Source organism: Nothoprocta perdicaria, unplaced genomic scaffold (genome assembly GCF_003342845.1).
Source record: "Nothoprocta perdicaria isolate Ctin4 unplaced genomic scaffold, notPer1 scaffold_494, whole genome shotgun sequence".
NCBI lineage: Eukaryota > Metazoa > Chordata > Aves > Tinamiformes > Tinamidae > Nothoprocta > Nothoprocta perdicaria.
In genome coordinates, this window is record NW_020455748.1 from 138,359 (window position 1) to 165,431 (window position 27,073).

The 27,073-nt window shown below is 37.5% G+C and overlaps 2 protein-coding genes across 2 annotated transcripts in view; one reads left to right on the plus strand and one right to left on the minus strand.

Moving 5' to 3' along the window:
- The window catches only part of RFX6 (regulatory factor X6), a 40,190-nt gene extending 32,976 nt beyond the window's left edge, over positions 1–7,214 (minus strand). Inside the window, exon 1 of the mRNA XM_026047350.1 lies at positions 7,160–7,214. Within this exon, the coding sequence (XP_025903135.1) occupies positions 7,160–7,214 (55 nt within the window). The remainder of the gene's footprint in view (positions 1–7,159) is intronic.
- A 9,517-nt stretch (positions 7,215–16,731) lies between these two features.
- On the plus strand, positions 16,732–26,823 carry GPRC6A (G protein-coupled receptor class C group 6 member A). Its single transcript, XM_026047349.1, has 6 exons — positions 16,732–16,925; positions 18,553–18,856; positions 20,615–21,442; positions 23,952–24,164; positions 24,584–24,707; positions 25,703–26,823. Exons 1-6 carry the CDS (start codon positions 16,732–16,734, stop codon positions 26,821–26,823), a joined length of 2,784 nt encoding a protein of 927 aa, XP_025903134.1.
- The last annotated feature ends 250 nt before the right edge of the window (positions 26,824–27,073 follow it).

The following is a 27,073-nucleotide window of genomic DNA, read 5'->3' on the forward strand; positions in this document are numbered from 1 at the left end:
GCCGCCCGCTCTGCTCATGGAGCAGCAGCGAGGCCGCCCCGGCCGCGGCGCTGGGGCAGCTCTGCTGGGGCCCCTCGAGGCGCCCTCGGGGCTACGTCTGGGCGCCTTGCCGGTGCGCAGGGGATGGAGCGGCCTGGGGGAGTTGCTCTGGACCCCCTGGATTGGTTTGCGACACTGGAAATGCTTCTTTTTTTTTTTTTTTTTTTTTTTTTTCCCCTCTCCTTTTGACAAGAGTTACGTTTTCTAGATTCCTTTCAGAACTCTGGACAGGTTCAAGCGCGTTATTACCGTGTGCAGGCTGCTGGCTGCTCTGCTCAAACCTCCTTATTTTGCTCATGTCCCCTACCTGTACTAGGTAGAGTGCATAGGATTCTACTGTGCAGCATCCCCGACGTGTAGGTTGCTAAATTCTTTGTCAGGTCATCAATCCTCGGCGTAACTCATTTGGAAGTTTTGGGATGTGACCAACAGGGATCAGTATTTCCTCAGTACCATAAGGAGAAGGATCTCCCGTGACATCTTTTCTGGACATATGAAGTTAAATGTGATGCTTCTTGTGAAGAGACAGGATTCTTCCTTGCCTAAAAATATCTCCACCTAAACTAACAGGAGAACCATCATGATCAACACCGAGATTAACTCAGTAACAGCTCTGGTCCAAGGACCAGCTCCTTTCTACCTTGATGCAGTCCCTTCCTGTCCCTTATGAGGGCCAGGCACTGCTCTAATTAGCTTTCCTTAAAAATAATAATAAATTTAAGAACTTCTTTAATACATAGTTTTTCTGGATGTAGTAATCCTTTCTGGCTCACACAGACATCTACTTGTTCTTTCAAAGCCAGGAAGATTGCCATGTGCTGTGATCAACTTTGAATAAAACTAAGGCTATATTTGCAGTAGGAAAGAAAGAAAGGGAGATAGACCCATGCTTCTAAGTAAACATGCAATGTTCAAAATGTTCAAAGCATGCATGAAAACAGGGACTTCATCCAGTGCCATGGTATATAGGCAAACATATCTGTTCTAATAGAGACAGGTGAGGTTTTTTTTTTTCCAAGTAACATGCAACTAATTAAATGAAAATAACTCACCTCCTAGGACAGTGCTCTTTATTAAACTCAGAATGTTTCAATGTGGTTCTGTGTGAAATCATTGACAATGAAAATAATAACAGAAAAAGATAAATTTGGAAGTGAAGGAAAACTTTGGCAGTTTGAACTGTTTACTGACAGCAATCAAAGAAAACCTTTGACTACAAAATCTATGTGAAGTTTGAGGTTGATGCTGGACCTCTTTGCAGAGCCATAGGGATAGCTGCTCAGCTGAGCCTATAGCTATTGTCATTATGGTCCTGTCCCTCCTACTGGGAGGTGGGAGGGATAGGTGTTCCTACTCTTAGTTTTACAGGATGGAAAACCTTTTTGGCAGTATGCACACATTTTCTTCCAGTTCAAGGCAGTCTTCACTGTATCTTATCCTCCATCATTTCTGCTGACTGAATTTTTTCTTTCTGATGATTTTTTTTTTCATTTTCTCCCCTTCTCTCATTAAGGTTAAATTCAGTTTCAAATCCTTTTTCATGTAGCTAATCTAATCCTATTGCATGTAGCTAATTACAGAGAGGTGGATGTTCTACATTTGTGTGACTACCAATGTGACTTAGAAGCCAAAGAAGCAGTAACTTTAGAGCATGCTAGTTCATATTTCACTTAAATATAGATATTTACATGAGTGATGTAGTAAGAAAGAAAATAATTTCCCAAAGACTACCCCAGATTATTTCATCTGTTTATCAAATATGTACCAATATAGCTGAGAAGAGCTAATTTTTATGTTTTCAGGTTTTTATCTGAGAACAGAGTTCTCACTCCCTGTGATAGTCAAGGTGTTAGTTTTTGCTGAACAGTGCCTGAGACATAGGGATGGGAAACACTGCTTGAACATATCCTGACACTGCTAATGTAAAGCACTGTATGCCGTTTGGAAATAAGCTGAGAGAGGTGCAGGCACTTTGTGCTGGTCAAAGGTAATATTTTTGTCTTTCTCATCACTAATTCCACATTTGAGGTTTGGGTGTCTTTATTCCTTGGCGCAAGCTGCAGAATAAAGTGAACCAGAGGACACTGGGACCTCTTCCTCCTCTCCTCCCATCCTGAGGCATAACAGCCCAGCACGAAACCACCCCCTCACATACTCCATTTATGAGATTCCCGAAGCACCTTTGAGTAGCAGCCCTATGTATCCTTGCTTTTGCTGAAGCAAGAGAAAGGCACCCAAATCTGAGTCATGTAGACAGTCTAAGTGTCTCTTCGGATCCCCAGTGCTCAGTCTACCCAAGAGGCATGATTTTTGCCCTCTCCGTTTCAGAGAAGGCAGGGAGGGGATGGATGTAGAGTACAGCTAGTCAGAGCCCTACAGAATGCGACATGGAGAGCTGCAGGTGCCCATGCAGTATGGCATTGTGTGCATTGAGAACTCACATCCTACCATGATACTCATTATTGAGTGAAATATAGATGCTATTTAAAATCAAACTGTTCTACCAGATCCATTCACAGAATCTGTTTCATTATTCTCCCATCCCCCAAAAATATAGACTTTATTTTTATATTTTTTTTATAGCAGTCACGATATTTGCTTTGTCCCTGGATAAGAAGCATGGGATATATTTTGTCTACCTTTGTCTCAGAATTAGATTTCCAAGTCTAATTTTTCACCTCAATCTCCCTTTGTAAAGAGAGGAGATAAAAAGGGGTCTCACAGAGATAAATCATACCAACTACATTACTCAACTGTAACAAATCATCCTCTGGACAATCAATTTCTCTTCCTTGTCTGTGGTGGGATCAGAGGAAGTTTCACTTAGTTTAAGTTGAGTTTTGTGTGGTGTAACCATGTTAAAAATCATCAGATTCTTTTTTGCAACCTGGATAGAACTCTCTGACACATGTGCTCTGCTGTGTAGTAGAGTAATTGTCCATAATTTACATATGAAATATATTTTATAACTGCAGTCAGATATTACACCATTTCATCTTAGTGCTTTGTTCTTTTAACTGTTTGTCAAAGCAGCACGCAGAAACCAAATATTTTTGGTTTTATCAATCAGTTTTATTTATACCAAAATGGCTTGCCAATAACATGAGGGATTCTGTATGTTGAACTGAAAAATATTTTGAAGATAAATGAAGCAATAGAAACACAATTTATTATTGATCTGTTCCTGTGTAACTTCATGATGTTGACATAACTGTTGGAAACTTTTTCACCTCATATCCTCCCCAAACAAATCACCTACCTGGTGGCTATGATATGGTTTTGATGTCTGGATCATTTGGTAAGCTTTAACACCTAGTTCTCTCCGAATGCACTTACAGATCTTTCAATGTATGTGTTATGTTAATTGCGTTTTTAAAGGAAGTGGCCAGATCCTCAATGGCATAAACTGATGCAGCTCATGTCTTTCAAAGGACTTTGGATATTTTACACTACTAAAAGTTATAGCCAGTTATTTAGAGGCAGTTGATCAAAGAGAGTCAATGCTTAAGGAAAAGTTGGTCCCTCCATAAAGCTACCCTTATATTTGTTTGTTGCTCTATAGCTACTACAAAGAGAAGTCATCTTCAGCATTTGTCAACACGAACAGGAGACAGCACCTTGCTTTTGTGCTTTGAATACAATTTCAGCAATGTTCTATCAATTAAAAAGTAAAAATGAAATTAAGTTAGAAACTAGGAAATCTTTCCCATTTGTTGTCTTTTCACAGCTCAGAATTTACATTTTGAGTATTTTCCTCATGCAAGTTTACCAAAAACCCATGCACATTTAGCATTATTATTATAAATGTCCTTTGGAAGAGAGAGATTCAGAAAAATTTTTAATCACACTGATTTCTTTAAAGAAATAATTTGTCTATGAGTTATGGAACAATGCATTAAAACATTCTCCATAAACTTAAATATTTTGTTTCCAAATGTTATTCAGCCATTCCCTTTGTGATAAATTCTAGTGATGTCTTTAGAGGTTAGGGACGTTGTCTTTGAACAGTTCTTGTAGCTTTTCCTTGCATCTTTCCAAAGATGCTTATACCTCATCCACTTTTTCTAAGTAATTTCTCTAAAAGCATTATTTATTTGTGGTGGCTTGGGTCACTGGATGTGTGCATGCAGTCAAATGAAGCCTTGGAGAAAGCAAAGAGAAGGGAAGAGGAAGGCCGTCAACATTTTAGCACATCTTAACTACCTGTATTATATCACCCAGAGCTTTTTGTGTTTGTTTTTGTAATACTGACAAACTTTTCCAACAATTTTCCAATTGTTTTGCTAACAATTGCAAGAGCAGTGTCAGATCTGCAAAAGTAGAGGGCTGTCTAACAAGCTGGTTCACCACAAGAACCCCTTTGTGAGGAGTAAATATCACCATCTACGTCCAGTAGATGGTGATATTTAATAATGTATTTCCTGCTCTACCTCTGGCCGATAAAGCCAATATGCCTCTCAGTCTCTTTTTTTGCACTTGGGTGATTTACTTTCAATGCTTGATCTTAAAACATTTAAAGGAAAGACCTTCTGTTTAATATAGAAGTGGGAACTTCTGTTTTTCTCTGCATTCAAAAGGCAAACTACAAAGTAAATAAACTATTCTTATACACCCCGTCACAGTTTTTATTTCTTCGTCTTCTGCAATCCTTAGGGAGGTTCTACAGGCCATAAGTCATCAAGATAAAATGTAGGTGTGGAGTTTATAGTCTAATCTTAGGTGTCTACATTGATGTAAAATATTGCTTCTGATTACTTCTCCAAGGATTTCCTGTTAAGACAGTTATTTCAGATTACTTCTCTTGATCTCTTTTTTTCCTTTTCCTTTTCCTTTTCCTTTTCCTTTTCCTTTTCCTTTTCCTTTTCCTTTTCCTTTTCGTTGGGGGGTGTCACGGAACGAGTGGTGGCAAGGGTGAGTGACAAACGCACTTCACTCGTATGAATTCCCCCCATCACAGGGGGAAATATTATTCTTTCTTTGCTAAATTCTGAGAAAATATTTGCATTCATTGCCTAAGTACAAGCTCCTACAAGTACAAGCTTGAAAACTGAACAGCCACTTCACTGTTCATGTATTTGCAATATGCTTTGTTGGACAGCATTTGTGGAAAGAAGTAAGTAGAGGTAAGTAAAGGTAAGAAGTAAGGAGGCCAGCTGAGTTTTTCACTGGGCAACTATTCAAACATCTTCAGTTTCCCTGTGAATGATCCAAGAACATTGCTGAGGTGGAGGATATGTTCACCCTTGGAAAAGTGGTTTTGAGAGTTTTGTACTCTGAACAACTCTATTACCAACACTTGTTCTTATATATTTAATCTCTCTGCAAACAACCTTTAAATAGGAGTTTACAGAAGCAAATGACTAAAGTGAGGGGACTATTCTTCCCTTTATATGAAGCCAGGTCCTAAAGGCTCTTCCAACAGTTGGGTACAGGACCATGTGCTTTTGCTGACAAGATTGCTGAAAGCAGAGGTTACGTTTTCCCTTTCCATGCCTCTGTGTTCCCTCTGTTTCCAGCCACTTGCTCCTGCTGCTAGTCTTGTGCCAGCTTCAGCGCTTGTCAAAAACCTCTGTGAGCTGGTTTAACTAAAATTGCAGAAAACAAACCCAGGAAAACCACTGAGCAGTTTTCTGTCATTTCAATGAGCTAAATCAGTGGGTGAGTTGAGAGAAAGGGCAGGACAATGCAGCTGGACTGGAGGGAAAGGGAATTTGCCCTGGATAGGACAGAGGAGGCAGCATGTGTGCAAGGAGGGAGGGAAGCAAGGACCTCCTCCCCTCTGCAGCAACGACCTGCCAGCTCTGCTTGCCTGCCTGCACAGCTGCAGGCCCAATCAGACTTGCAATTGGTGACGTGCATCTGGCAAAATATACTTGTAAGGCTGCCTTTTGCAGCCCTCTTTGAAAAAAAATCACATTACACAGATACTGTGCTACGTTACAACTCTGTAATATGTAATTAGCCTATTTTATTTATTTAAATATTTGTTTATTTATTTATTTATTTTCCCCAGAGCTTGACTTTGTCTCTTTTACAGAATCTTATCAATGTTCTTGCTCCTAGACACAAAGAGAAGCATTCTGATTCAGGAATTGCTATACGATATGACAATATATTTAAGTTTGGTGTCCTCCTGCTTTGGATACTTCTGTTAAATAACACATTGTTACTCAGAAAAAAAAATTCCCACAAGTTGGTTAGCTAAAGTCTACCCAAGGCCTTTTGAACTCAGCAACAAACAGTGTCTTCTAATTGAAGTTGGTTAGGCCCTAAAGTAATCTGAAAGCAAGTGCCATCATGCTCTGCTTCCTTTTTTATGTATTTTCATTGGTACCATATGCTCATTATTCTGTTGCAGGGCTTAGGCTTTGAATCTGTTTCCTGAGAAGAAGTAGATCCATGCAAGTCTCTGAGCTGTAGTAATTCCATCAAGACTTTTCTCAGGTCATGGATCAAAGGTTTGCTATCATCTGTCACCAATTGTCACTAACACGGTAGCGCTTGCCAGAAATGTATACACAGTAGCCAGTTATTAATAAATTCTGGGGCACAAGAGAGAAAATTATGATGTCTTTCTGCACAGTTTCTTTGGGCAGTATTTTTAAAAGTGATTATTATCAAGCATTTCTTCACTGTGAGGGTGACAAAGCACTGGAATGGGCTGCCCAGAGAGGTTGTGGAGTCTCCTTCTTTGGAGATCTTTAAAACCCGCTTGGATGCAGCCCTGTGCCACGTGCTCTAGGTGACCCTGCGTGTGCAGGGGGGTTGGACTCAATGACCTCTGAGGTCCCTTCCAACCTTGGGCATTCTATGATTCTATATATGTTATATCCAATGACAGATAGATAATTTCAGAGCAGTTCAATACCTGATCCAAAGGCAGTATCACTTTTTCCCACTGAGCTCAGTGGGCCCTTAATTAGGTCCTCATTTGCTAAGTAAATAATAGATAAAAGCTCAGTCGTGTGCACAGTCCCGGAAGCACCGTGCTCTGAGTAACATCACAGGCTCTTGCTAGCAACAGATTCTGGAAGATATCTTCCAGAAAATTCCAAGAAGAAAATGGAATCTGATACCCAGGTCCAAAAAGCAGCAGGGAGCTCCTCTGCAGAAGCCTCACCTTCCACAGAGGACGGAGCGGTCTGGGCTGGTGTCAGCGGTGTCTGTTCGGTCATGCTCAGGCTCCTGGTAGGCAGCCCATGAGCCACCTCCCTGGTAACAGGTAGGCCTACACCTACCTGTTCCTACACCCCGACACCTACACTTGCTTCCTACACCCCAAACCAGGAGGTTTCATATCTCCTCAGCCACAGCCAGCCTCAACTAGTCCTTTCCTTTACCTAGAACACCTTCAATGCCACCTGTTCAGCCTGGGAAGTGTTTTGAAAACACCAGAGAGGTCTTTGCTGTGTCTCTTATCAACAAAACCAGTGAACAGAACATTTGTGCAGGATTTAGCTGTGCAATTTGAACTCATGTACTCACAGCTAATGTTATCTGAAGAGATACTATAATTTAAAGTATTTTTCTGTTTTAATTCCAACATCAGTCTCATAACAAAACAAGGCACTTGCAGATATTTGATTGTTCCTCGACGCTTGAACCATTGCAGTGGTCTGTAAATTGTTTCAATTCAAGTCTTGGAAGTGCACAAAAATGGGTTTGCATGCAAGCAAAGCAGTGATCACACAAACTTTTACCCATCCATACACTTTCTGACAGTGAGTGGAGAGTGATGGAGATATTTATGTTGCTTGACAAGAAAGGAAGGATAGTAATGATGTGATCTTATGACTCAGAAAAGGGTGCTAGAGCAGAGAGGTTTTATTGCTTACTTTCAGCTTCTCTGATGTGCCCTTGTAAAAGTCACCTGCTCTATCTGTAAAATAAAGGGTTCCTTGAGTTCAGTTAGCTTGTAAATCATTTGGTGCAAGATTTTTTTCTTCTTATGCATAGTAACTAGTATGCTACTGCTTTATCCTCAAAATCTCAAACTATTGAAGTATTGTCAGTAATAATACAAGATGGTATTTATAAAAATAACAATTACAATTCTTTTGCTCAGGACAAAGTCCTTTTTTTTTTTCATATAAGCACATTTTTTTCATGACTTTTCTATACAACTCTTATATCATTCTCCACAATACTCCACATGAGATTATAGATAATACTTTTATTTCAACAGTAGTGGAATCCCATAATTAAATTTGCTGATCACATAGTATTATTTAGTTTTGAGGGAAGGGAAAGAGAATGCAAAATCATAACACATGATAGCAAAGATCAGCCTTGGGTGTCTTTGTCTAGCTACATCTTTAGTATTTTCATATATATACATACAAACTTGCAGAGAACAAACATGGATTTATCTGCTCATCTATCTAAATTCCAATCAAATACTGCTGCCACACTTCATTAAAATCAAGGCACTTGGACATACACTGTTTACAAATTGGAAGAAAACATAAAGAGATGGAATAAAGGCTAGAAGTGGTGAGAAGAGGAAAACTCTCATGAGACTGAAATTCGTGATGAGAAGCCCTGTAGACAGTTTCTCCTTCAAAGCATTTTGTGTCCTTTTGTGTGATACAACTCTGACCCTAAAATTCACTTGTGTGTGCATTTAAGGAAGATGGCATTTCATATTTACTACAACAGGCAGCTGTAGGCTGAAATAGCAGTAACTTTCTCAAAACTTCTATTAATGTAATTCTTAAAGAGTTCTTTAAAGAATTACTTTTAAAATTAAAGAATTACTTTTAAAATTTCCATGGCATAAGTTAATTTTAGAATAAGGATATTATTTGTAAAGTGCGCATAGAGGAAGCTTCGCATTTATGCACAAAAGAGGCCATCAGAAAGGTGTCTGCACTGAATCCTTTCAAGGATAATTCTAGAATTAGAGAAAGTGAAACTGAGATGTTTTCATTTTTTGTTTCTATTTATCTTTCAGAACAAATTTTATTTTTCTAAAAAGGCATACTTTTATGAGTACATTAGTTTTGAATTTCTGCTTAATTTCTATGGTCTGATTAGTCTGTGTTTACTATGAAAATACAGAAGAGTGGCTTGGAGCCTAGAGAATCAACCTGAAGATTCGAAGAGCCAGAAGAACTTTGAAGAACCAGAAGTTGAGCATTCTATGCAAAAGTGCTAGAGAAAAGTTCACTGGTTTCTAGTGAAGGTCATTGTGCAGAGGTGAGCAGGCCCAAGATGAGTATTCCAGCAGTGCGTTGTTTGTTATTCTATTATATTTGAGTTTTTCTGGTCATTGAAAGAGGAAAGATGTGACACAGCAACCATTGTTTGGCTCAAGGTGTCATATTGGCAACTAGGAAAAAATGTTTAGATCCAGTTCACATAATCATCCACCTCTCCTGAATGGTGCCACAAAGAGAAAAAAATCATTCTACCTCCCTTCAGAGCTCACTGTTTTTAAAAGAAGTCTTCCAAGGTCAGAATAGTACGTTGTTAATAAGTCCATTTCAGACTAACACTTCAAGCACTTTGTGTCAGTACTCGTAGGAAGGGATCTCTTTTGCTTCTAGTGTTAACAGTGGAGGAGTCATTTAAGTATCAAAATAAAGGCTGTATAACAACGTGTACTAACAAGTTGCACTTCTGATTATAGATGAAGTTTTTTGGTTTTGTGCAAAAGAAATCATAATAGTGTCCATGTAGTCTAGGAACATTTAAATACAAATAAACCAGTCTGAAATTGGCATTTGAACATGACATCTCATTGACTACTCTCTTAGATACAGTAAAATATTGCTTTCTATTGAAAAATAAAATCCTTATGTGATAGAGCTAATTCAGCCCATCATCAAATGTTGAACACTACGATCAAACTACATGATCTGTAGAATGACAGGTAATGGGAGGAATAAGGAACTGCTTTGCGTGCATATGTCAGTGAAGTGTTAGAATACAATAGAAAGTTGTATCCACAATAAAATCTTTTTTTTTTTTATTTTTTTGTTTTAGCTGTTATTGTATTTACTGTTTAGAAAAAGAAAAGTTAGTATTTCCTGCAGGCAAGGAACCACTTACAGGGTTTTTTTCTTAATTTTTTAGTTTTTTCTTCCATTTTTGCCATTAATATTTAAATCTTGACAATATAATGCCTCTTTCACTTGGGGAATATTAAAAATATTCATTTCCAAGACCGTGATGGTTAAACAGATTATGTTGTATTTGAATTTATCTTCAATGCACCTGTGTATGCTGCTACATAGAGAGATGTGGTAGACTCAGAGTTATAGCTGGAGAAGATCCTCTCATATTTCAGTCCTGAAGAGTACTGAGCCATCCAGTGAAGTTAACATCTCCTGCAGAACGAAGCCCTGAATCACTTTAGCATAACTTGGAATGGAATTCAGTTTCATGTTTCCTAATTTCTCACTAATGAAATGTGACTAACTGTTCATTACTAGAATCATGTAAAAAGACTTTTTTTTTTTCCATTAAGCACACATATTCACAAATCCTAATGACTTAAATGCCAGAGAACCATCATCTTCATCCTCATTATGGTTTTTGTTATGCATGGTTCATGACTTTTGAATGCTTGTGTTTGGAAATAATTAAATTACCTTAAAAAAAAAAAACAACATTATCTCAAGAATCTGGTGCACACACAGTGATAATTTAGTTTAGCCAACTTCTTAGGCAAATACAGGTTGAAGAATTTTGCATCTGTATAAACAAGAAAACTTTCTTTCATAGTACCTAGAGAAGGTAATACTGTCATTTCAAAGTACTTGGAGTAGATGAAAGATTTTAAATGTTTTGGACATTAAAGTTGTTATTAGCCCATAGTATAAATTTGCCATTGGTTACGAAATCACAGCTGTAATGTCCTTTAAGATCCCTTAAAAATCAATAATTTGAGTTTATGTTTTGATTTCTTAGGCTGCCTTATAAATACAGTTTTCCTTATCACTAGCAACAAAGTGAAAGCAGGACTTTCCCAGTGAGTGATGGAAATCTATGTAAACAAATTGGAGTGTAAAAAGAAGGAAACCATGCTGCATTAAAAGTAAGAACAAAACAGATGGTAAGAAACTGCATGCAGCAGTCTTAATCAAGCAGCTTCGTGAATTTCTCCTCCTTTTTTTTCTCTGCCTCTTTGATATTAAAGCCTTTTCTGTAGAAGCATTGGAATTCTTTAGAGTAACTTGTAATAATTTTATTTCTTTTTTTTTTTTTTTTTTTAATTTTCAGGTTTTCAGGTGATCCACCCAGCAGAAAACATTCTTAAAGAAAGAGCTTTTTCAAAATACATATATTTAGAAATATCTGTAAGAAAATACTAACTTCAAGTAAAAACATATTGACTTTCTATAATTCATGCAATTTCTGGCTTGCAGTTTGAAAATATTCATTTAAACAAAACAGATTACAATGGACAGATCTGAAAATTAAAGGAAATAGAATGGCAGCAAATCTGCCCTGGAAACATGTAAAATGAAAAGCTGTGAAATTCAAGTAGCTCAAATTTTTTTTTTTTCTGTGCTTGTTTTTGTCCTTAGACGACGCTACTCAATTCTTGCAATCTTTTGGTTAGCTGCTACACAAGTTATTTCATCTTCTAGTTAAAGAAGATAATGATAGTTGTTCTACCACCTCTAACTTGAAGAGCTAGATAATTGCAAAGAGATTTAATATCAAACTAAAAATCAATGAGGTTTTGCATACCTCCAGCTACCTCATATTATATTTCTAAAGAATTTGTTTATTCAGAATGCTTGGAGATGTTCTTGAGATTAATGAGTTTGACTATTCTTTTGGAATGTCTTCAAAGAGAATTTCTTGTCAGTGAGCAGAAATTACCTAAAGCAAAGTCTTGCTTCCTACGTTTGGTTAGCCAAGGTTAGTAACGCAATAATATCTTTTGTGTGAGCTCTCCTTAGCTGCAAATCTGCTGCAAGAGGTGTAGAGAAAGGTGTGTTATTCTACAAGTATTTAAGAATGATCTTTTCAGCAGGGAACATTCCCAGTTTTGTTTTGTTTTGATTTGGGTTTTGTTTGTTTGTTTGCTTGCTTGTTTGTTTTTAACAATCTTTAATTCTGAAAGCTGAAGTCAGAGTCCAGAGTCCTCTCTGCAGATTTACTTTTTGGTGTTCTTTGCCTTATCTGAAAGGAATTTTTATGACTGTCACCTGTTCTGGCTGTACTTACTTTGCAAATGTATGTTTACTTTTATAACACAAGCCGTTAAACCTTGTAAGGTGAGCTCAGATCTTTTAAGATCTGAAAAGAAAAACAGAATATTTAAAAAAGTTCTAGAATAAAAGGTAAGAACTACCACCTTGATTCAGCTGTCAAAAATCACAAAATCATTTGAGAGTTGAAGCTGTAATATCAAAAAGTTAGAGTCAACTTTTAAAGGCTTTTAAGTAACTTGAACTGAATTAACTAGGACATGAAAACCTATTTATCTACAGGATGAAATTCAGCAAGGTCAGGTTTTCCAAATCTGAGTACTGAGTTTCTCATTCCTCGCCTGCATTTAGAGGTCTCTACAGCTGCATTTGGGACCTAAGACTCCTGTAAGAACTGAAGGAGATTTGGGCTGCCAAAAATTGGGTTCCCCAAAAGCAGGAAGCTGAAGCAAAACACTGAAATGCTCCCTGCTAGGTTAAGGCTTATGCAACCACAGTATTGCCAGCTTCTGTCAGAGTTGCCTGAAAAGGGATTCTTTCTTCAACAGACACTTCATACAGGGCTAAATTTGAAGGCTGATGGGAACACACACTGCTTCTTGAGCTCTGGTGTTGCACTAAAAGAGTAAGATATGTTTCTCTTTTGGAGCCCTTCTTTACACTGGCAGCTGCATTAGTTTAGCTGTTTTTCTCTTCTCTTGTTTTTGTGTTATTACCTGAATCCAAATACTTTATTTAATTTGGGTGCTCATGACAAGTTAAGGACAGTAGCTGTTCTAAAGAGTTTGTAATGTAAATAGAAAGAAAGAACTGTTCTCTCTGTTTTGTAGATATGATATGAATCAAAGGAAGATTAAGCCAAGAGTTTCTAAGCATTTGGGCTCCAATTCTTTTCAGAGAAAACTGGAACCTTTCAGAAGTTTGTCTATAAATGACAAAGTAGGATGGGGAGGTCATAGTAGATGTCTGCGCAGAGGAGATGCAAGAAGTCAGTGGCAGAATGGGGAAAACAACACATCCAGATTGGGATTTTAAAAGAATGGCTCTTCTTCCTTTCTCTATGGCTTAATTCTTCCACTAGGAAAATCTGAGGAGACAGTGTCCCTCCTAACTTACACAAACATGACCTTATTATGCACAGCAGGTTTTTATTCAAATATTCCTGGGTCCTCCAGACAGGACAGTCTCCCTTGTGTCTGGCAGGTCTTGGCAAATGTGATTGTCTAGCTCCACTGAACAGCAGCCAGAATAGACAACATAGATACAGGATACATAGACAACATAGATACATAGAATAGATACAGGTAACTATGATAGTGTACCAATGTTACAATAACACATCACTAAATTTTAAGAAAAGAATATTTTGGACTACAGGCTTATTTTTGTTAGTTAAGTATCAATGAAAAAGAGTTAGAAGCACTTTTAATTCAGTAATACTAGACTAAACCGATCTTGACAGCAAAAAATACCACCACCACAAAACTCCTTGTGAATATATTTTACCCAGTAAATTAAACGCAATGCAACTGAATTTAAAGCATACTTCATCTCATGGTGTTTCTATAAATAACATGGAATTATGCACCAATTATACGTGATGTTTATTTGTCAACTTCCACTTTTCAAAGTGACCAAGTTAGGATTTTAATTTCTACATTAAGCCCTCTTCTATAGGTATTAATGTCTTTTTTAGCTATTGGCCAGACTAGATCTTCTTATGCGCTTCTAATCATAAACTATAGCAAACTTCAAGCCTGGAATTATCAGTATTATATTTCAATTGATTCCTTAATGTGATTAGTGTGCACTTAATATAAGGTCCTTAAAATCTAGATTTCATATACTGCATAATACTGACTATTGCTTGTGGTCTGCTTGAGAAAATAATTAAGTTATGCCTTAACCCCTTAAGGATTCATTTCGTCAGGAGGTTTAGAAGAAATTAATTCTAAAATTAGGGAAAAGGAAACTCCAGATTGGAGGGAGCCAGACTTTCAGACCCACTTCTTGGATGGAAAGGAATGGGAACCCTGACAAGGACGAACCGGTCAAGTCTCAAGAGATATGTGAGAAATGTGATCTAGTTGACATTTCCAAACACAAAGTCAGAGCTGATTGTTCCAAGAGGAGCCAAGCTCTTCTCATTGATGGCCAGTGACAGGACAAGGAGAAATGGGTATAAGTTGCAACACAGGCAGTTCCATCTCCATGTGAGGAAGGACTTCTTTCCTGTGAGGGTGACAGAGCCCTGGCACAGGCTGCCCAGAGAGGTTGTGGAGTCTCCTTCTCTAGAGATCTTCAAAACCCGCCTGGATGCCACCCTGTGTCCCGTGCTCTGGGTGTCCCTGCTGGAGCAGGGGGGTTGGACTAGATGATCTCTAGAGGTCCCTTCCAACCTTGAACATTCTGTGATTCTGTTCCCACTTTCTGCATCCTTCTTCAGGAGCTGGTGACTACTGTATAAGTCAGGAAATATCAGACATGGTATATTACAGTCTGTTTAAACAGAGAATAGTTCTGGTTTGCATCAGGCAAATGAAGGTGAACCATAACATCATCATATCAGTTATTTATGATTAAACAGGATTAAAGGTTGCAATTGCCATGTAAGAATACCTATGCAAAATATTTTGCTAGTACAGCTCTTAATTCAGGGTCAGAGTCTGATTGCATTTTTGTTGGAATAAATCAAGAGGATTGTCTTTGAAATAAGTGGATTTTTTCAAAGAATCAAAGAATCACAGAATATTTGAGGTTGGAAGTGACCTCTAGAGATCTAGTCCAACACCCCCACTCAAGCAGGGACACCTACAACAAGGAGCACAGGGTGGCATCCAGGCAGGTTTGGAAGATCTCCAGAGAAGGAGACTCCACAAGCCCCCTGAGCAGCCTGTTCCAGTGCTAATTTTTACAAATCAGTGTAAAAATATAAATTGATATTATAATCTGCCTGTAAATGCTTGTCATTAGATACATAAAGAAAATATATTTTCTTTAATAGCTGTCTACTATCTGCCCTGAACTTTTTTTTTCTACTGGAAATAAAGAAAGCAGATGAAAGACAGGCAAGCTGTTGTATTTAGCAAAGAGGCTGAATGATAGCTCGACTGGAGATTAACAGGCATCTTTGCAATATCTCTATTGCAAAAGAATACTCAGTGAAGAGCCTAGTAAGAAAAATACAAAGTATATTAATTCAGATCAGTTATATTGTATGCATTGTGTTTATCAAAAAGAATATGTAACACACATATCATTTCTCGTCTATTGGTCGCAAGAAAATGATGCCTGAGTCAAAACTTCTGCAATGCAGAACTCCAGCTTTCTGGTAATACAGAGGTAATAAGCTCTATGACTGATCCCCTTCCTTTCAGAGTGATTTGGCACTCTACCAAAGAAACCAAAATATGAAGCTGTTTTATGAAAATAAACACATTTCCCAATGCCAAGAAAAAATTTTTTTTTTTCTTTTCAAATCTTTGTCTCATATCTATTGGCCTACTTTGACACCCTCAATCAATTTTGTGTCCTAAAGAAATGTCCACACTTTGGTGAATATGCTTGGAGTTTGTAAAAGCTGATAATCCAACCTCTGCTTAATTTTTTGTCCTCAGTTCTCTACTGCCATGGCATCAGATTTTATAAATGGGATTCCTGTGAATCTGAGGCAAATGATGGTACTGAGAATAGTGCCTCTTGATTCTTCCAAAGCACAGTACTGACCACACATATAGTGGTGTCCTTTGCCAGAGGGGAAAATAGTGCACACCACCATTTTAACCAATGGGATGGATATTATATTTTCCTACTACTTTTTTTTTTTTTTTTTCCTTTTGGATTAGCGAGCAGCAAACAAAGCCTGGCTTATCATATGGCACCTAATCCTAAACCCAATGAAGTTAGGAAGAGTTGTGAAAGAACCCAAATCAGCAAGATTAGCTTATCCAAACCCTTTTGTTTTACATAAAGATTAAAATAAAAATAAATAAAACCCTTTGATGGCTCTTTTTCTTTCTTTCTTTTTTTTTTTTTTTCTTTTAGATCAGAGATTTGTCAAAAGTCCACTGTACTGAAAGGGTCTCTTTTTGATATTTTTCAGATAATACCTTTAAAATATGGTTTCAGTAATACACTGCACTCATTAGGAAGGTATTCTAGACAAGCCCAAATTTATACAAAAATATTTACTATGGGTTTCATATAAAGTATAATGATCTTTGAACAGAGCAGAACAGATTTTACGTCCAACGTCTCCTTTTAAACTCATTTATCTCTTTCCCGCCCTCTCTCTCTCCCACACCCTTACACCCACACATTTTATGTGTCAGCATTGCTTTCATAGCTAGCATCAATGAAGTAGCCTATGCCAGTTGAGCAGATATGAGCACCTCGTGCAGTGTGACTGGCTTTGAGTGCAGCCTTTTCCCTTGCTGCTGTTTACAGGAGAAATAGGAGCAGTGTTGTTGGCACTGCAGCAAGGTTAATTGACTTAGAGCTGCTAGGAAGCAAGTGAAATAGCAACATGGCATTAGTTCGCTTGTTGATTCCCTGCCTTGTGATCAGCACTGAGGTCGCCCACTCCTGCCAGAATACAGAGGACTTTGTGGGTGCCAGTTCTCCAGGAGACATCATCATTGGAGGCCTGTTTGCTGTTCACAATGAAATGTTGCATCCAGAAGAACATCCCATCAAGCCAGTAATTCAGAATTGTGCAAGGTGAGTAATGCCGTAGACTACATATATATCAAAGAAGAGAACGCTGACTTTGGTCATTCACATTTTGTATTAATAGCAACAAAAATCTGTTTTGGTTATGTGTCTTAGTCCTTCAAAAGATCTTGGATATCAAATAAATTGTGCATAACATAGCACAGAATACATACAGTAGAAAATACAATGGCTGCCTGAGGAAGGAAATGAGTTTTTGATCCCTATCTCAATCTTTATAAATAATCACATAACCTTGGAGGTTTGAGCTGAACAATCCTTTTCATTTAATTTTCATGTAAATGCTCATTTGTTGCTATTTATCTAAAGTACTCTGCTGTGCAACTGTTCCTCATCATTTGTGAAGAATTTGCACTAGATGATTTGGGCACAGAAAAAGCTCTACTGCTCTGGTTTATCCAAGCACTTCTTACTCTCACTTCAGAGGACAAAGCACTTGAAATCTATCATAGTACCTTGATGCCTAGATGTAATCACCACCCAAATAATAATAATGACATTACATTAAAGAATATATTGCACAAACACCATGTCATGTGCACGTCCAGTTTGGGCTATGTATCAGAATATTTATTTTGTTGACTCCAAAACCTGCTGTACTTGGAATTTTGGGTTTTTTTTTTGTTTGTTTGTTTTTGGAAATATTTCAAAGATAATGTGGTGAAGAATGTTATTTTAAATATTTCTAATATTTACTTAATATTCCTAAACCAGACTTCCCAAATATGCATTGTCTTAAAGTTCAATACAGGTGGAAATCATAATGTTTCATTTAAATTTTAGATGAATCTTGATCTTATCTACGAATTTAATTATCAATTGGATATGCAGGCATCCATCTGGATTTATTTCAAAATAATAACAAAATTGGTCATTTTTTAAGCATTCAATCATTTTTACATGAAACCATAAATTGCTCCAGATTCATTTGAAATTTAATATGGCTTGAAAGGCTTGAAAGCTATAGATGACCTTGTCTAAAAATATTATTGGTGGTGTTGCAGATATTTGTACTACTGTAGTTCTGATAAGAAATATATTATAACATCCTTTGAAGGTAAGAGGAATAGCTTTACTAACGTTACTAAATTTATAGCAGATTTTATGAACCTCCATGCAAACACCAGAAAACCTCAGCCTCTGAAATGTTTCCCTCTATTAACCCTTTATTTTCTTTGCTTCATGCCTTTGGTGAAAGTAAAAACATTTTTAAAAAAAGATTACTGGGCCAGGTGGAGTAAATTAGAATAGTTCTACTGATTTAGACAGATACATTCTGAAGATATAACTTGCAAATTTTCTTTTACCATGCAAATTTGGATTTTATTGCCTGTTTTTTTTCAGAATTTTTTATGTAGGTGAGTTTAAATTTTTGTATTGATTCCCTCAATCTCCCTTTTAGATGAGAGCAAAATACGTGATTTCTAATTTTTAGTACATATGCACACACACTCACAAACAAAACCCCCAAAACAAGTAAATCACACCAAACATATTATTCATCATTTCTTTCCAGCAGTTGTCAAACTGTAAGGGATATGCTCAAAATAGACAGTGCTTAAATCTTGTTCCCAAAGATATATATCTAAAATAAAACTTCTGTGTTTCCTGACAGCTTTGAAATTCAAGTTTTTCTCCAGACACTTGCAATGATACATACTATTGAAATGATCAACAATTCCACCTTGTTACCTGGAGTTACTCTGGGCTATGAAATCTATGATAGTTGTGCAGAAGTGACAAAAGCCATGGCATCTTCTCTGAGGTTCCTGTCTAAATTCAATTCTTCCAAGGACATTGTAGAATTCAAATGTAACTATTCAGACTACATACCGAGAATTAAGGCAGTCATTGGAGCCAGCTACTCTGAGGTGTCAATGGCAGTTTCAAGGCTATTGGCTTTGCAACTAATCCCACAGGTAGGTTTGAGGGAATTATTTCATTCTGAACAGAGGGTCAAATTTACCATGGTTAGAGGAAGATGTGCCTCTGATCATAGGGATTTGAAGTCACATATTTATCACAGAGCAGGACTGGATTCAACCTAAGGGCTTCAGAAGGGGTAAGATTCAACTCCAAATGCAGTGCTTGATGTGCTTGTCCAAACAAAGGCATTTACTGCTCTTTTACTTGTCCTAGGTAGATGCCTCTATGTGCTGTTCCAGGATGATGTAGGTCCTGTAGCACATTTGCTAACCCCATATGGATGTGTCAATTGCTTTAAAGTACCCTTGATGCTACTCAGTGTGTTTTCATTCAGTTGAATTGCAGTCGCCATGACTAATTTGGCCTGTGGTGATGATGAATACAATATATGATAATGCTCTATCTCAGGAGGAAAGAAACTCAAAATCTAATTTGGCCAGAAATTTGGAAATTCTCTCCTACCTAGGAGAGATGGGATTTGGGAGTCCAGATCTGTTCTAATTATGCACAGGAAGTAAGGAATATTTCTCTAAAAGACCATTTTACTCATGTTACCCTCCATGCAGTTGTACAAAAGAAGGAATACACATCTGTATCCACACCATCCCGAAATAGTCTTCCCTATTTTTAACCTGTCTTTTTACGCAGGAAATAGTATTAATGAGTACAGCCTCACACTTGCACCTGGGCTGAAACTTACATTGCTGCTGCAACTTGGGCAACTCTTGTGCAAAATCTGGGTTTGTAATTGCTTAGGACATGCTACTGAGAAGTAAAACCATTTCCATACTATTTTGTTGCATATCCTCATGGTGGCATAAATTATCTTTACGGTGAAGTAACATCACAGTAACCAAACATGTGTGGAAGACTTAAGATAACTGAACCTACTCCTTTGTGGTAGCAGCAAGAAATTATGACTTCCAGCTCCACCATAGTAGTTAAGATTTATAGGTTTAAATTAAAATGCCTCATGTGAACTCACTCAAAAGATGATGAAAGAAATCTATGTTGTGTCATAGGGATGGAAAAGGTGACTTATTAGAGTTTTTCTCTTCAGTAGCATCTGTAATCTTCTGGCAACATTAAGACTTGATATCCCCTTGAGATAGGTGCCTCTCATTTTGGAAAGCTTGGAAAAGAGTGTAGATAAGGATTAAAACCTATATAGATTTAAACAGCACATTTCCGTTTAAGTTTCCCTACCTATATTCACAGGAAAAGAAGATACTAAATGTTTTATATAAAAGAAATACTATGGTATTCTGTTGTATTGTGGGTTTTTTTGTTTGTTTGTTTTATTTTACATATGCCTAAGAGTCTATGATAGTTTTAGAATGTAGCAATTCAAGTTTGGAGAGAAAATGTGTATGCAGATGAACCATACTAGCATACTCAGTGATAGAAAAAAATACTGCAAAATATAAAGTTACCAATCATTTGAATAAGGCAAACAATATTTGAATATTTCTATTGATTTGAGTATGGATTTGAATAGCAGGTTGATAGTATCTGAACAAGTTAAAACAAAATTCTTGTGTTGGCATAATTGTCATGTCATTGTCAATATCACTAAGGGCAAGAACACAAAAACGGTAGCTACCAAGAAAAAATTACAGTGAATGCATCTTCATCCTAATAGTTGGGGTGAAGAAACCCGCTCGTTTGTCTACACCTGCTTCATTCCCGGTTAAGGAGAGGGTCATGCTGAGTGACTCTGCCTCCACAATTGAATTGTTCTCTCTTCCTAGGTCAGTCCCGCGTCATCTGCTGAAATCCTCAGTGACAAAATCAGGTTTCCTTCCTTCCTAAGGACTGTCCCCAGTGATTTCTATCAAACAAAAGCAATGGCCCACTTAATCTGTAAGTCTGGGTGGAATTGGATTGGAGTGATAGCCACTGATGATGACAACGGGCGTCTTGCTCTGGAGAACTTTGGGGTCCAGGCCACGGGAAACAACGTTTGTATAGCTTTTAAAGAAATGCTGCCTGCCTATCTCTCTGACAACACATTTAATGCCAAAGTTGATCAAGCAATTGAGAAGATTGTCAAGGAAAGCAGAGTCAATGTTATTGTTGTCTTTATGAGACAATTCCATGTGCTCAAACTATTTAACAAGGCAATTGAGAAGAATGTAAATAAAATTTGGATTGCAAGTGATAATTGGTCAACTTCAGTCAAAATCAGTACAATTCCCAACATCAAACAGTTGGGAATTGTTGTGGGGTTTGGATTTAAAAGTGGAAACATATTCACATTTCATGACTTTCTGAGAACACTTCGTGGAAAGCCCACCGAAAACAACAAGTTTTTACATGAGTACATTAAGCTTTTGTCAGTTTGTGCACACCTGGAGTACCACGATTTTCAAATGTGCATTTCAAATCAATCCCAAGAGAATCTGATGCAAAGTGATGAGAATAAACATCAGATCTGGAGAGACGATTTTTTGATTGACAACATTGAACCAGGATTTATCCACAGTACTATACTTGCAGTCCAAGCCATTGCTCAGGCCATTAAGGGACAATGCAGTCACCGAAACTGCAAGAATCCTTCTGCATTCACTCCCTGGGAGGTATGAATTTAGGTCTTTAAGGTCTCATTCCCTCTGAATAACTTTTATTTCCTTTTCCCTCTCACTGGGAATCTTACTGGATTTATTATCTTGGTCCTAGGATTAATTATTTTTTGTAACTCCTGCTCCTGCCTTTCTTTACCACTACATAAGCCAAATGAAACAGCGCAGACTATGTGCCAGAGGTGAAGCACTTCACTGCTGCAGTGTTGAGAAACAGGCTCAGATTTTGTCTCCTTTCTTTTTTGGCCCGTGTAGACACAGAAGGTCCTGGTGCAGAATAGGGCAGAAGGTCCTGCACAGCAGAGGATGAAGTGTACAGTGTTCTTGTTTCAATATCTCACTAACTAGCCATGTGGAAGAAAACAAACCTATATGATCAATTAATTTTAAGATACTAATCAACTATTAATGGTTGTTCCTGTTCCTACAAACCCATGTAATACTCAGCAATGAGTCCTCTTGGTAGCTGAGAATGTCACAAGAGAATTCACCAAAGTCTTTCAATTTCCCTCTCCTTTCTTACCTATTGTTCAGTTTTGCCTGAATTCAGGTATTGTCCTCTAAAAAAAACTATATAACATACTATTCTTCTGTGTATTTGTCCTAAATTAAGCTGAACCTGGTGAGAAAATTAGATATATATCTTTAAGATGAGTGAGATTCTTGCCTAAAACTCATCTGCAATCAAATGGGTGGGAAGAGAACAGGAGAAAAATCAGACAAGTAAACCTGACCTGACCTTTTACCCAAGAACCTGCTTGGGAGTATTCACTTTTACACACTTTTACTCAGCGGATTAAACAAAAGTTCATTTAAAAGTCAAACAAACTCTGAAGCCCTCTGACTTACACTGACCTGTTATCCTAGGTCAGAGCAGGTCAAACCAAGATAGGGGATTTGGGGGGGGGGGGGAAAAAGTAACTATCAACCTTTTAAATAAATTTGTAAAGGCAAATAGGACAAATTCAGAAGTGCTCTACAGGGGATGCAGCTTTATGGAGCTGCATTCACATCATGGCTGAATTTAACCTCAAACCATCTAAACTGAGTGACCTATTAAGAGGCCAAGAACTCACAAAGAAAACTGAACAAGATCATTAGCCCCCCGATGCAGTTTTCATTATATTTTTTTCTATACATTGAACCTAAGTGGGTATATATAAAGCTGAGCTTGAAACTAATCTGTATCACACTTCTCCATATACTGAGAAATCAGCTATTAGTATTACAGCTTTTGCAAAACAGTCACTGACTAAATCATAATGTTGCTAATTACTAGCACTTTCTGCCTGCAGCTAAAGATATGTATATAAAACCCTGTTATTCTCATATTTTTAGATAAATGGGACAAGTGGAGTAGAAAAAGATTAATGACATTAAATAACTGGGGATTTGGAATAAGAAATTTCCTGTCCAGTCCCAGAAGACTACAGGACATTCAGCAAGGGCAACCAGGGTATACAAACTCTCAAAATAATGTCACTTTCTCTCAGTTCTGTACGCCAAACTCTTTAAAGGAGATACTCTTGGCAGAATCTTTAAATGCTACCATTGGCAAACTGGGATCTATGTAACAGCTTTTCAGGTGGTACAGATAATTTCAGCCATTCATCAAAACCTTGGCTGTTGGATATTAATTAACCACTATTGCCTAAAACTGGTGTGCTTGTGAAGGGATAAAGTTGCTGCTCCAGTTCAGAACCAGTGTGGTTAGTGGTCCTCTCATGGTCTGTCTATGAGCTGAAAGTCAATTTTATGTGCCTTAACCCTTTCCTTTTCTAGATTTACATGGACCTTCTTTCTCCGACTGCTTGTGATGAGGGAGAGAGAAATTTCACCCTACTAAAAAGAATAGAATGGTTGCAATATTAAGCTAGATAGTTGTCTTTCTAGAGCATTTTGATTTTGATATTTTATTATCTATCAAATATAGATATCTATGATAGATATAGATGTGCTGTATATTGCCATTGTGACTTACATTGTCTGAGTGAATCGGCATTTATTTTTAATTTAACAATTCTGAGTCTCACACTGCAGTAGAGACACATCTAAAAATAATATAAATTTAGGTATTTCCAGACACCGTGTAGGAGCTTGCTCTGAAAGCAAACATTGCTCTGATCTACTCTGGCTATAGTAAAATAACAGCAATAGTATCATTCATGGTAATCCTTTATAAGAAGGGGTCCCTGAGAGGCCTACTTTATTTCTGATAAGCAAAACCTTTTCTTTCCCATCCTCGTAACAAAATCTCCCTGGCTTGAAAACACATACTAATATGAGTATTTGTATATGTTACACATTACCTGAATAATGTAATTCTTTGTAGAAAGACAGAATAAACAATTATAAAAATCTATTTAAATTTTGAGATTTTTGTACTCATAAAAAACAGCATTTCTCTCTTTTCAACTTCATACTGTTGTATGTACTGTTAGACTGTTGATTGCATCACACAGAGATAATACTAATGCATACTGTTGTTTCTTATATCTGCGTTCAGCTCCTTGAAGAACTTAAAAAAGTTACAGTCCTTGACGATGGCAAAGAAATCAAGTTTGACTCCAAAGGAGATATGAACACTAATTATGATGTTGTTCTTTGGAAAGAAATTGATGGCCACATGGAAATCACCACAATGGCAGAATACAACATAGAGAAGGATTGTTTTATCTTTAAGGATGAGGAGAAAAAAAAGGAATTTCAAGACTTAAAGGTAACCTTTTTTTTTTTGGTTTAACATGTGAAATTTTCTTCATGTACTTTCTTCTCCACCTGGGATTTACAATTGAAGTATATATCAGCTAGAAATCCTTTATATACTTCCATGCTCTCCTTTTAGTGGCAAATCCTCCCTGGATATATTCTACCACCTTGCACACTCAGCAAGTAATCTGTAAGCAACCACACTTTCCTTCCAAATTGCACTATCGCTTCCAAATGCTCTAAGAGCATTCCTAAAACGAACAAGTCAGAAGCTGTATCTGTTGTATGGATGCTATTCCAGGGTCTTGAAAAGTGTTTTAAAATAGAAAATGTCTATGTATGAGTACCCTCTTTCTTATGCAAAATGGCTATTTATTTTGAACATGCAAACTAATACCAGGTCACTTCACTGTTCTCTTCATGCTGCAGAAGGTTCCCTCAACCTGTTCCCAGCATTGCAGACCAGGACAGATGAAAAAGATTACAGAAAGTCGACACACATGCTGCTATGAATGTGTTTATTGCCCAGAAAACCACTACAGCAATCAAACAGGTAAAAAATTATGACCCAAATACAAGTTATTTAGAGATCAATAGAATTGTTTTGTTTGTGTATAATGTAACTTGGGAACCTGGGGTATAATTTAAGAATGAGATTACAATACATGGTTTTTTTTTTTTTTTCAGTTATTCGGTTACCCAAATATGAAGGGCAAAGTACGAGAGTTATTTATTTTGGCTATCTGTATTTTTGGTCTTTACTGGGAGACTCTAGTATTTGATAGGACTGTATGATGATGTTGATATGAATCGCATGACACTAATGCTTTCTAGAACCAAATGTAATGTGTACATTACCACTGGTTCACTCATCAGTTGGATGGTGTTTTTAAAAGTGGAAATTTAGCTGTGGAAGACAAAAGATCTTCCATTTCCAGAGATGGAAAACAGAAGAAATCTGCAGTATAATGTCCTTTGAATATCCTAATAGTGAGCAGAAAGAAATTAAATTTTATCCCTTTTATGCAAGTATTTGCCAGATTTCTCCATATGAGAGAAAGGGAATTTTACAGCAAAGTTAGCCTTTGAAAACATAATCTGGACCAACAATTGCTATTGCAGTAGTATTACAAAAACTATCTGCAAGGAAGAAGGCTATTGTTTCCTATAGCAATAGGTGAATAAAAGAAACAAAGTTCCAAGGATTTCATTTCCACTTCATTATTCAAGTTTCTTGAATAATTAGAGTCATTATTCAAGTTTCAATTAAAGTTCCTGTGTGGAGCTCTGACCAGGTTGGGTACCTCCTGACCAAGACACGCTGGGGACCGAGGCCATTCTGCCTGTCTCCTTCCTGGTCTCTGGTCGTCCTCGCCACGTCCATGGCCACCACAGACCTGCAGCTCCTCCGCCTGGGCGGCAGCAGCAATAGTCAGGATGTATTTTCTCGGAGCATCCCACATTCCTGCTGTATCCCAGGCCTTGATATTCCGCCTTGTAGTTTGTTTACTTCTGGTTTCTAAGCTATCTTCACTTCTCCCTCTCCAGATATGGATTACTGCTACCCATGTAATAACAAGACATATTGGGCACCCGTGAACAGTACCACGTGCTACAGAAAGACAGTCCATTTCCTCGACTGGACAGACTGGTTTGCTCTTTTCCTCCTGCTCCTTTCTGCTTTTGGGATTGTGGTGGTTGTGACAATTAGTGTGATATTTACGAAATATGTGAATACACCAGTTGTAAAAGCATCTGGAGGTTTAATTGTCTGCTATATTATTCTCTTCAGCCACTTATTAATTTTTTTAAGCACTGTCTTCTTCATAGGCGAACCCACAGAATTCAAGTGTAAAACTAGGCAAGCTGTCTTCGGCATAAGTTTTACACTCTGCATCTCATGTATTTTAATAAAGTCACTAAAAATTTTACTAGCCTTCAGCTTTGATCCCAACCTACAGAACTTCCTGAAACGTGTATATAAACCCATTCCCATTGTGGTCAGCTGCACTGGAATTCAAGTCATCATTTGCACTTTCTGGCTGATATTTAGGACCCCTTTTGTGAAACGAAATTTCTCAATTCCAAGAGCAATAATTCTGGAATGTAATGAGGGCTCTATTGTGGCTTTTGGGATTATGTTAGGCTATATAGCTGTTCTTGCTTTCATTTGCTTTATATTTGCTTTTAAAGGTAGGAAGCTCCCAGAGAACTACAATGAAGCTAAATTCATAACCTTTGGCATGCTGATTTACTTTATAGCATGGATTGTGTTTATCCCTGTCTATGTAACCACATTTGGCAAATACCTCTCAGCAGTGGAGGTCATTGTTGTTTTAATATCCAACTATGGAATTCTCTGTTGTACTTTTCTTCCTAAGTGCTATATCATAATTTGTAAGCAAGAAACAAACACAAAATCTGCCTTTCTCAAGATGATTTACACCTACTCTTCCAAGAGTGCCAGCAGTGTGGCTGTTAGTCAGATTTCTTTGGATTCAAAGTCTTCTAGCTCCCGAGCTACCGTCTCAGACTCATGTAAATCTGACAAAACCTCTGCAAATGGAAACTACCATTTTCAAGTTCCTGAGCAGAGACAAATAACAGAGAAATTTCCTTCTAAAAGTACAGCAAGGACTCTGTCCAGGAAAAGGCTGTCCAGCATATGACTAGATAGCCTTAAAATGCCCAAAGATAAATGAGGCATTTTACTGCGCTGTGTCTCATTCAGATCTCCTTTCTTTTGATTTCTTCCAAGAAAGCAGACTGCAAGAAATACCATCCCCTGTAATGCTTTATATATATATATATGTATGTATGTATGTATGTATGTATGTACTCATTACTGGATTCCAAAGGCTTTCCTTGGCCACAGAGTCCATCCTGGGCTCTTGCAGGCACCACGTAATGCAACCCCAC